This window comes from Lates calcarifer, linkage group LG4 (assembly GCF_001640805.2).
Source record: "Lates calcarifer isolate ASB-BC8 linkage group LG4, TLL_Latcal_v3, whole genome shotgun sequence".
Taxonomy (NCBI): Eukaryota; Metazoa; Chordata; class Actinopteri; family Centropomidae; genus Lates; species Lates calcarifer.
Genome location: NC_066836.1, coordinates 19,034,798 through 19,046,879, shown reverse-complemented (window position 1 = coordinate 19,046,879; position 12,082 = coordinate 19,034,798). Strand labels below are relative to the sequence as shown.

The following is a 12,082-nucleotide window of genomic DNA, read 5'->3' as shown; positions in this document are numbered from 1 at the left end:
TGAAGAAATGATATTTTCCAGAATCGCCTGTTTCTTTTCATGTAACTGATTAAATTCAGGTTTTCAAAGGTGCTTCCTTAGAAAGAGACACATCCAGTCACGATGCCAAATGCAAACACTCTCAAATGAGATTCTGGAAAAAGTAATCCAGGGAGAAATGTGATAAACCACATCCAAGCATGCCACATGCTGATATAACAACAATTAGGCAGACTGGAGTGATGAAGTGAGCAGTGTCACAATATTTTATCCCCCTCTCCTTCATTATTCCCTCATCTACTTAATTAAAGGCTGTATTCGTGTAATTATCACCCCCGAGGCTTTGTGATTTATTGGATTGATGATTTCTACTCCTTCAAATTGATTAACTGAGCATTCAATAAGAAGTCAGTGTGTGACAGCTAAACGCAAATTAATTACAGTGATAATCCAAGAAAACACTACAGTAAATCAGATCTGTGTTCTGAGTTGTGATTAGATACAGCGTACCCACAGTTATATATCTGATCGTCATCTAATGTCCTCAGGTAAGGAGCAGGGCTCTCACAGAGACGAGACCTCTGACGTGTCGAGCAAGTGCCTGCCGTGCCGCGAGGGCTGCCCCTACTGCCAGGACGACACGCCCTGTCTGGTGCAGGAGGACAGCGCTCTGCGGCTCGCTGTGGCCTCCTTCCAGGGTCTGTGTATAGTGCTGGATCTGGCCAGCATGGTGGTAGTCTACCACTTCAGGAGGAACAAGGTGAGGGGGTGGGGTCAGGGGTCACTGTGGAGGAGTATTAGATGCAAAATGCACACATTTACACATCAAGAATACATTATTAAGCATGTGACTGTGAGTTACATAATGTCCTCTATGGCGCTGGAGGAAGGGATTTTGTCAGGAAGTGTGATGACGTCTTCAGGGGCCTCTCTGAGCCTCGGTTTGGAGGCTGTAATTTTTATTCCATTTGAAAATGAAGACATAGCATTTGAAGGTTTGGGCATCTTCCAGATAAATAAGGACTAAAGATGCAATCACATTAGATTTAGGCATTCACTTCCAGTCCAGACTCGCAGTCCATTTTTCTTCAGCTTTGACCATGCACATGAACACAGTCACAAGTAACACTGATGGGCTGTGTTTGTGTAAAGGACGTTATTCACTCCCTTTAGTATCATATTACTTTACTAGACTACTTGTGTTCGGCTCAGTAAGTATATTTATATTTTGTTATAACATGAGATATGAATATACTTACTGAGCAACTATTGAGTTGCATTATTGGAACTGTAGGATCCAACACTTGACTCATACTAAGGAGTAAAAGTCTCAGCCTTTGCTGCTTCAAGTTTGGCCATAGTTTTTTAAAACCTTCCTCTCAGTCGTGATGGAAGTGCAACACTGAATCCCCAAAGTGCTCTTTGAATTGCTTAGTAACAGTAGCTGGAAATGTCAGTTTTTCAAAAATATGCACTATGCTACTTTTGAATAGAATAAGTTGAAAGGTCAGAGGTCAAGGAATTTCATAAAACCACACTGCCAAAAGTCTTTATAGTCAATCCTAAATCCAACATATTTACCCAAACATTAGAGATGGAGAGATACAATGCCTTTAGACACTCACACAATAAATGAAAGCATACTTAGATAACTGCCCCAAATTAAGCAGGTCTATTTCATACAGAGTTTGTGGTCTAAAGTGCTCTGTTGAGTTATACTCTGTGCTTGATTTCAGTTTGTAACTCAGATGAGTAGAAAGTCTGTTATTTATTTGCTGCATATCCTTGTTCCAAACCATTTCATACTATCTGCATTACAGAGGATACCTTTATTGATCTGAGCCAAACTAAAGAGAATCCACTTCATTTTATTATCCTTTGTTAAATTTCTTTAATGCATGTACAGTGAATTCCACCTACCACACATTTACCTGAGCCCTGCTTGAATCCTCACAAATTCACAGCAAAGTCGTTGCATAATACACGCTCTGCTAATAGAATAAAGTGAAATAAATATGAGATCCTCACGGTGTAGGATAATTACAACCAGTCCTCAGGCAAAGTTGAGTTGAATCTTTCCCTGTGTGCTATTTATAGACATTTGTGCTGTTGCCTCAGACTCTCCCACATTTTCTCAGTTCACAAGAAATGTCCCTGGAGCCCTTTGAATTTACATAAAACACATAAGAAATCTTCTAGGTGGTTTTGTGGGTAATTAAATCCAAGGCAGAAAAGAACTGTCGTCACTCATATTTTTTTGTTTTGGCGTTAAGGCAAAAACACATTAGGAAAATATATATTCAACTCCTCTTTGTGTTTGTTTGGCTTTGAAAGAGGCACAAATTTATTATTTGCATTTGCCCGCAATAACATGTAAAATGGAGCTACAGCTTCTCACAGTAATTTAAACAGTAATGTTAACGTTACAGCAGCAGGATTTGAAGAGTCAGCCATCGCTGTCCCTCTGTATGTGCCATGTGTGACATTACAACTGATAAATAAATCACCCTCTCCCTGTCACTGAGTGACGCTGATTGATTGATAGACTGATGGTTTGTCTGTTGTTTCTCCATTAACAGAGCATCCGCACATCTGGTCTCATCCTGCTGGAAGCCATCTTGTTTGGGGCTTTACTGCTTTACTTCCCAGTAAGTAGTCAGACTACTGCTTCTTCAGTTTTTGCTTTTTCTCATTAATGTTAGAATTCTCAATCCTGTTTTTTCTGACCAAGTACACACACACACACACACACAGAGAGAGAGAGAGAGAGAGAGAGAGAGAGAGAGAGAGAGGGAGAGAGAGAGAGAGAGAAAGATTGCAGACAAAAAGAAAGAGATATATTTGCTTAAGAGCTCCTGACATCACAATCCATTCTTCTTGTCTTCAAGATTCTGGTTTCTATTCATTGTACTGGCTTTGCATATTGGACAGTACAAATCACCTCTTAAACTAAATGTCTCGTTTCAGTCTTTTATAAGTGTCCATGGTCCATTTAAGCCATTATCTCTGTAAACTCCCTGAGGGACTGAGGCTGCGTGTTCCATCACTATTAGACCTGCAAAGTCCTTGTGTTTCTGCAGATTTCATTCCATGCACTTTACCTCCCAACAAACACACTTCCAGGCATAGTGATACATTTACATTCACAGTTAATACTGAGAATACAACATATATCTAGTCTTCATCTATTTAAGTTTACATCTGAAACGTGTAATGTGTAATTTTTATGTTGCATTATAATGTCCCTCTGTTCTGGTGGTAAATGTTTTCTGAGATCATTTTCCAACTGTAATTTACCTGAACTTTAACTAAGAGAGAGATATATAAATATATTTAAATGAATACTGTTTCTCTATATGTTACAGCCTCTTTCAATTTATTTTCTGTATCATTATCTGAGACCAATGTAGTACATTGAGACATGAGTTTCTATTGTATAGATTTCAGCTGTAAATATTGCACAGAACACAAATCATTGAGGTCCAAATTAGTTTTAAGCTCATTAATCTCATTCTTTGCAATTTAGCCCAAATTACTGACATTATGATTTTTCTACTGCTTATTAATAAGAGTGAATATATGGCTTCTACTATAACAGGCATGATGGCAACACCAATCCACATTTATTTTGCATTATCTTTGCTATTTCACACACACACACACACACACACACACACACACACACACACACACACACACACACACACACACACATACACACACAGACACGCAACTAATTAATTGGGTTCTGAAGGTTTGTATTGACCTTTATTGATGACAAGGATATTCTTTCTTACTCTCACCAACAATTGCTTGTTCCAGCCATATCCAGCTGCCAGCCACACACTGTTTGTGTATCTTTGTTGTACTTTCTTCCACACTGTCTGGGTTGTAGTAAGATGTGCTGGAAAAGTCATACAGGGTTATTTGACTTTGCATAACTTGAGTAACCAAAACTCATTTATGAGCTTAAGTAGATGTGGCATTGAGTACGCTGGGTTTGAAAGAGTTAATAATATATCATCTGCATAGAGACTTCTTTTGAAATCATGCCCATATATAGCTCTGATAGCTCATGCCAAGGGTCTTTGCCTTTTCTGTCTAGTTAGCTCAAAGGGAGAAGATACGATTTAATTTGCCTTGACACAGCCAAGTGGAGTGGCTTATAGTAAAATGGCATAATCTACTATAATATATATATATATATATATATATATATATATATATGTATAAAAGCCAGATTTGATCCTATCAAATGCTTTTTCAGCATTAGTAGTGATAGCATTACCAAGCAAAACAGCTCTGTGCGGTGCTTAAAGAGCCCTCTCATGTTGCTTTAGGCATAACGGCATTTTACAAATCCTGTTTGGTCAAAATGGGTCAATGAGGGAACCACGCTTTCAAGAATCACTTGTGTTTGATTCAGGTTTTTTTATGTTCAAGTGTTTAAGTAAATAATTTAAGACTAAGAGGTCTGATGTTACTCATCTGCATATGATTGTTGATATTTTTGACATGACAGTTGTTCACACGCTGACAGGCATTGATTGAGACATTATGATATGATAATGTTGTGAGAAAGGGAAAATACTGATGCATCTCTCACCAATGGTAAATATACATATACTAATGCTGAATTAAAATTATTTTCTATAAAAACTTTTCAAACAATGATTTATTAGATGTCTGTTGCAATCATATATATTTGGGATTAAATGTTTGGATTCTACTTGTATTAGCCTCATTGCTAGTATTTCACCTGCCTTATCACTGACCACTAAATATCTTCTTTTAAGTCTAACCAGAGCAAATACAGTTGCTTTATGCAATACTCTGCAAAGTAACACTGAGTCCCTTTATGTGATCATTTGGTTTCCTCATTTATCTCTTTTCAAGCTTGTTAAGTAATTAGACTTTTTCCTTCTGACCTAAATAAGCAGCAGCAGAAATTACTGACCTGTAGTCAACATCGTTATGAGTCAGAATCTGATAAAACATGTTTTACCAGGTCTGACCAAACATGACTACCAGGCGCGTAGTACGAGTAAACAATTTTTATTGCATAATTATTTTTGCAATATGTAGTTAATTTATGTTTGATTAATTTAAGTCTCACCCCAGCACCCCACATTAACCAGTACTTGTCATTAATATCAGCAAACTGTTCCTTTGCCCAGACTAGAAGATTCTCCTTCCTTCCATTTGGCATTATTCACTCTGTCTCTGTTCTGCTGTTTGTCTTGTCTTACAATGATGGCACTTTCTCTCATTTACTTGTGTATTTATTGTCAACAATGTTTCTTCTCAGATTTGTGTTATGTCATAATAGGTCATTTATTTATGTCATGCGACTCCATCCATCCATTATCTATACCGTTTATCCCTAAGGTGGGCTGGAGCCAATCCCAGCGGACATTTGGCGTGAGGCAGGGTACACCCTGAATGGATCACCAGTCCATCACAGGGCTGACATATAGAGGCAAACAACCATTCACTCTCACACTCACACCTACAGGAAATTTAGAGTCACCACTTAAACTAACATGCATGTCTTTGGACTGAGGGAGGAAGCTGGAGTACCAGGAGAGAACCCACACAGGCACAGGGAGAACATGCAAACTGGGGTTCAATCCTGGAACCTTCTTACTGTGAGGCGACAGTGCTGACCACTGCACTACTGTGCTGCCCTTGTCATGTGACTTTCCTTTCACAAAACAAAACAAATATACCTGTGTTCCTAATAGATAATTTACTATGTAAATAAGACAATAAACCCTGCTTACTACCTTTTCAGTTGTATAGTACTGTACTTCTGATCATTGTCTGGATAGTAGGAGAGAGTTGGACATCACAGTTGGTGTCCACGCACAGTATGAGTTTGTCTCATTGTGTGTGTGTGTGTGCCTTTGCCAGCCTTTGTGCTGTCTCAATGTGTGAGCGGGTCCATGTGGGTGGATGCCAGTGTGCATTGTATACGTGTGTATTTACACTTGTGCACACAGCCCACAGTGCACCTGGAGTGCCGCGTCAGAGGCCCATCTTTAGCAGGGAAACAGATGGAAGAAACCTGAGTGCCATGTAGCAGGGAGATCTGATGTAACCGGGGAATTTCGCTCCCTTCAAATACTTGGACAGACTGCCAACAGTCAGCCACTGCTCTCCTCAAACACAAAGTCTGATGGCTGGATGTTAGCCATTTTAAAACAGAAAGAAAAAGCAAAACACAAAACAAAATCTTTCGAGAAGAAAGAGCTTCAGAGCGCTCGACTGACTCTTGGGATAAAGGTTTTATTGTTATTCTGAAGTTACTGGAGTGTTACCATGTGCGGGACATTTGCATTAGAATGGAAAGCCTAATCATTCTGTTGCAGCAGATAAAGGGCTGCAGGTATTGTGGGCTTATCCTTATGTGACCACACCTTGTGTATATTTCTGCTGCGGTGCTCAGCATGGATTTGATTTTGCATCTGTCCATCCACCCTCACCCCCATTCACCCCAAGGTACCAAAAATAGCTCCCCAAAAATATCCTGTCACTCTCTTATGTTCGCACGCACTTGGATACACTCATGGGTCTCTTTGCAGTCACAGTCTTTTTTCCTGCATTTCTTAGCACCTTTCCTGCCTGCTTCTACCTTTTTCCCGCCACCCCCCTCCTCCCATGTTTTCCTTTCATTACCCCCTCTGTGTGTTCTCACCTTTGTGTCTGTCTCCTCTCCCGCAGCCTTAACGTTTGTTGTTGCTGCTGCTGTTTCATTTTTTTTCTGCTCCCACCACAAGCCTCCTCAGCTACTGTAAGCTTGGTGCAGCTGCTCCTCTCTGGTGCTCGATGCATTTTTAAACAGTCCATCAAGTTCTAGCACAACTTGTTTTAAAAATACTTCTGCTGATTAATTGATGGAGGAGGCATGGGAGGTTGGATGCAAACCAGGGGGGCTACCTTCTCTACTGAGCAATACAAGCGTGGCGCTGTCCCCTGTGACTCTGTAGTCCACATGGACAGCACTGCAGGAGGGGTGTGACACTGTATGTGTCGGCAAGTCTCTGTGTATGTTGGTATGTGTGTACAGGCAGGATGGAGGATGGATTATGAGTGTGTTTAAGTGGATTTACAGCTTCACATTTTTCTTGTGTATGCATGTGCATTTGTGCACGGATTTGCATCTTGTGTACGTGGGTGTAAGAAACAGCGTGGCCTAATTATACCTCTTATTTGCAGAGGTGATTTATTATTTTGGTCCAACATGTAGACAGGAGAGCTGGAAGGCTGGATGTTTCTCGGGAGGCAAAGACACAAAGGTGCCAGGAAGGTGCTAATCCTAACCACGGGTTAGCATGAGAGAGAGAGAGAGAGACATGAGAGGGTGGAGGACAAAAGGAGGCGAGACTTTGAAACAAGCAGAGTTTGCAAGAAAAAACAAGTGTCTGGTGAATTGTTGCACTCCTACGGGTTGCTTACATTTGTTCTCTTTCTGTCTCTGATCTACATTATTATTTGATTTAGCACTATGAGTTGAAATTTTCTGATTCAAGTTGCTTCACAGGAACACAGTGGAAGCATATTGCAGTTACTTAAATCAGACTATTGCGTTAAATAGAACAGTTAGGCCTCTTTATTGATACAGACAGTCTGGGATCAAATCAGTTATCTATACATTTCTTAATTTAATCAAAGCCAATAAAGAAAAACAAACAAAAACCCATAATGCATAGCTGCTCTAATCAGTATTTTTACATTATTAATGACTCAGATGACCCTGTACAAAGGGACAAAGACACACAAAGTTAATGACTACCTGGTGAACATAAAGGAGCTAAAGAGACAGTTTTTTCCATCAGGAGGAGTGAAAAACAAATCAGAGCCAAAAAGAGAAGTGAATATTGGACTTCCATTAGTCATGCAGCTAAAACACAATCCATGTCTGTTTGTAATTCTCTGTTTGCTAACACACCATATCAACTTTACAAGGTTGATATTTGTCAATGCTGTGTTGTTTACAGCTTGTTCTTCACAAAATCAAATGGATGTAGATAATAAAAAAAAGGAACAGGTAAACAGTGTGGGAAATACACCTATTCACTTTCTTTACAGATATTATGTGCAGTGTCTCCAGTGTTGATTGTTAAGCGCAGTCTGTGGTCACGGGTGTTGGCATTGGTCACTAAACAACATGGCTCTGGAAACTGCACAGTCAGTCCACCCAACTGTTGTTCGCCAAGAAATAGTTTTAGCACGTAGCCTAACCCATGTCTGTTTCTGTACCAAATGAAAAAACAATATGTAACAGAGACTGGTTTAAACTTCAAGCTCCATACTTATCACAGAGACATGAAAACTGATATCAATCTTCTCATCTAACTCTTTGAAAAAACAGTGAATAATAACATTTCCACAAATGTTCAACCATTCCCGTCGGTTTTAAAGTTATTGGTATGAAAGTTATGAGTCCTGTTAAGGCTGTCTTCCATAAAACCACTGTAATGTTGAAAATTTGTCTTTGTTAGAAATATGAAGGGATTAACTTTTGGTAGCAATTTCTTTTTGAAATGGATCCATAAAATAAAACTCTTTCTTTTAATCCATACCTGTCTGTCTTCCATATACAAAGTAATTCATCAGATCCTGAGCTGCAACGGTGACTCAAAGCTGGTAGTGGAGCATTAAAAAGGAACGGCTATAATTCCTGTTCTTGGGTATAAAATGGACTTGGCTCCCCAGTCTCTCATGACCAGCATACCAATGACAGACTTTGGCAGTGCAAGGTCTTGATGAGGATTGTGGATGGAGGGAAAGTGCTGCTGCTGCTCTGTGGTTTGATTCTGTGTGTCACATTCTTAATCATAAGGTGAGAGATGTGTTTGTACACCAAAGCTAAACTGAGACTGGACAGACTGAAGGCTGAACATAAAGATATTATAACAGTTTAACTGTACACTGAGGGACATTTTGGCAGAATGGGTCAAATACATTTAGTCAGATTTGAGACTGTATTAAATTATAGGACAAACATGGCTGAGTCATGATGATAAAAGGCAAGTAACACACCTTGTGTAATCTTGGGACTCTACTTGTAACTTCCTCAATACCTGTATGAGAAGTTGTCAGATTAGATTTTTTTTTTTTTTGTCATTTCATCATTGCATCTTTGTACCATACTCCCAACACAGAGTGAATATTTTTATTCGTATTCCCACATTAGGTTCTCTTTTCTTTCAGCACACCCCATAGCCAGACTCTCACAGCCTCAGGGTTGGCTGGTTGTTTAGTTGAGTTTGCCACAGATGTTCTGCTTCTTTTCTCAGGAAAAGAGGTTACAGGTGCTGTTGTTTCTTAAGCCTAATTACACTGGATAGCTGCTGCCTCTTGAATGCCAAGACATCGTAAGAGCAGGAATAAATCAATGGCTGTGCTCCTTGGGGATGCTCTTGCACTGCACCTGTAACTAACAGTGACAACCTCCCACACCTGGACATTATTTACTGTTATATACAGTATAGTATGGATTAGAATCAAGACATGACTTCATAGATCCATCTTCTCAGTGGTTAACCCTTTATTCTGTGCTGGTAATTGAGAGTTTGATCCTACTGCAGCATGCACCCTGGACAGATCAGCATTCCATCACAGGGCTAAAAAAAACAAAAAAAAAAAAAAAAAAAAAACACAATATAGGTGAGGTTATCCCACAAACACAGTGTTATACTGTATATCCAGAGCTTACAGGTCTAAAGGTATAGAAAGAGAGTTATTGGTTGCTGTAAACTGATCATTCTGCGTGAAAAATTGTGCTGTCCATGGAAGGAGAAGGAGTACATTTACTAAACAGACTATACTCTGGAATATAACTGGTCTATCTCAGACAGCTGAGGCCTCATATTAACTACAGATAAACTTTGGAATGTATTTAGGAGCAAAATTAGGACTGGATTTTATCACCATCTCTTACATGAGGAAGACATCTTATGGGAACAATCACAGTGAGCAATAACCCTTTCAGTGTATACACAAGGAAAGTCAGTAACTTGAAAAAAAAAGTATTTTTATATCAACAATGGATCATATGAATGCATGTCATTACCAACTCTGCAGCACTACTGAACTTTTGGTGTCAGTTAGCTCATTGCTTTGGTTTTACAGCCCACAACTTTGCTGATTTGGTTCAGTCTCGCTGCTGTTATTATGATGCACTAAAAACCCACTGTATGCTACATGCCCAGTACCGAATTAAAGGCGGGCAAACTTAGCAACTAACTGGTGCATACAGCAGAACCTTTAGCAGCAAAAGAGTCCTGTTCCCCATGTGGAACTCTAATCTTCACAAAGTACTTATTTTAACTCAAACCATAATCTTTTCCTAAACCTAACCAAGTAGTTTTGGTGACTAAAACCAACCAATCATATTACTGTTACCATGAAAGTGAAGATCGAGTATGTCTGCTGCTGGTATGATCCAATGGTTTGTGTTTGAATGTAGGAACAACACCTTCAAATGAATGCTGATGCTGCTCTGCATATTTGCTTGATGTCTAAACAAACCACGTCAACATTATGAGGTATAATATATCAAAGTTGTGTTTTACAGCTTGATGTGCTGCCCTTCAGTGGCCAACTCCTTTAACTCCTGGCCACCACTTTTGAAAGCCATAACCTTTCTTTTTTTTATATATCTGTATGTTTTTAATTAAAGTTCTGATTATGACTTGTATACCTCTTACACTATACATTTGTGTCATAATATTTATCATCAATTAGGTGACCTCCAGTTGCAATCATGCGATTCAAATAAGGTTTTCAGCAGGCTGTAATCATCTGAGTTAAAGCTTGAGCACATTCAAACAGCAAGAGTAGTGCTTAAACAGTATGGGGTGTGTGTACCCACTCAGTGAGTGAAGCAGGTATTGGCTTCAGTGAAAATGAGCTCAGAGTCACTGTACCAGATGTTCAGCTTCACTCAGGCCACCGGAGATTTGATGTGTGGTGTTCCCACTGAGATACACACTGATGAAATTAAACACAGATGTAACAGACGTGCAAATGGAAGCTGTGGTCTTTACAACTCGGTATGTGAGACTTGTTGCTTCAGTCTCCGTCGCAGCCTCCTCTTTAACAGTAATAGGTGCAAATAAACCTCACACCAGGCAGAAAATGATAGGCTGACATTTTATCAGCCACTGGGAAATTCTCTGTTCTACGGCAAATCAGGCAGAGAGTCAGAAACAACAACCTCATCTGCACCTGTGCAGAGAAACACATGTTCATGTCCATGCATGGACAAGTACAAATCAACATGCAAATACACAGGTTTAGTCACACATATGCACATATGGAAAAACAAGGTTGTTAAATATCACTGCTGAGATATGGAAACCAACCCTTCAAACTTTCATTTCTAATGTGTTCTGGCAGCTGACATATGAACAACATACAGCAGAGATGTCAGAGAGAGCTGTGGAGGTGTGCGTGAGATATCTGCGTGGCCTAATCTGCCTCCAGCTCTGCTTCTCACATGCTGCACTCACCTCATTTTCATTTCTGATTCCTCCTGTGTGAATCTGAGAGGGAAATGACAGGAGAGGATGTGTGTGATTCCCCTCTTAACAAGAAAATAAAGAAAGTGTAACATAATCAATGTGTCCTGGAGTGTGTGTGTGCGTGTGTGTGTGTGTGTTTGTGTGAACACTAACACTGCTGTACCACTCTGCAGGCGATGATCCTGTACTTCCATCCCAGTGCGTTTCGATGTATCCTTCTGAGGTGGGTTCGCCTCCTTGGTTTCGCCATCATGTACGGCACCATCGTCCTCAAACTGTACAGGTACTGGAAACTAAAATAAAAACTAAAAGCACTGGACTAAAAAGAGTGGTAATTTTTGCATGTTGTATCCCCTTGCACTGAATTATTTCTCTCTTTAATAAACTAAAGTGAGGGTTATAAACTTAAAGATAGAATTAAAAACAGGAGATCCTCTCCTCTCTTTCTCTCCTCTCCTCTCCTCTCTCCTATGCCCTCTCCTCATATTAACTTGCCCCATGAATTAGCCTTTCTCAGTCTCAATAATTCAGCCCCCTCTCAGTCTGCACACTTGTGCGTACACACACATATG

The 12,082-nt window shown here is 39.7% G+C and overlaps 1 protein-coding gene across 1 annotated transcript in view; it reads left to right on the top strand.

Moving 5' to 3' along the window:
- The window catches only part of LOC108883868 (probable G-protein coupled receptor 158), a 61,347-nt gene that overhangs the window by 28,572 nt on the left and 20,693 nt on the right, over nt 1-12,082 (top strand). Inside the window, exons 4-6 of the mRNA XM_018677417.2 lie at nt 528-739; nt 2,559-2,627; nt 11,684-11,793. Coding sequence (XP_018532933.1) covers nt 528-739; nt 2,559-2,627; nt 11,684-11,793 — 391 coding nt within the window. The remainder of the gene's footprint in view (nt 1-527; nt 740-2,558; nt 2,628-11,683; nt 11,794-12,082) is intronic.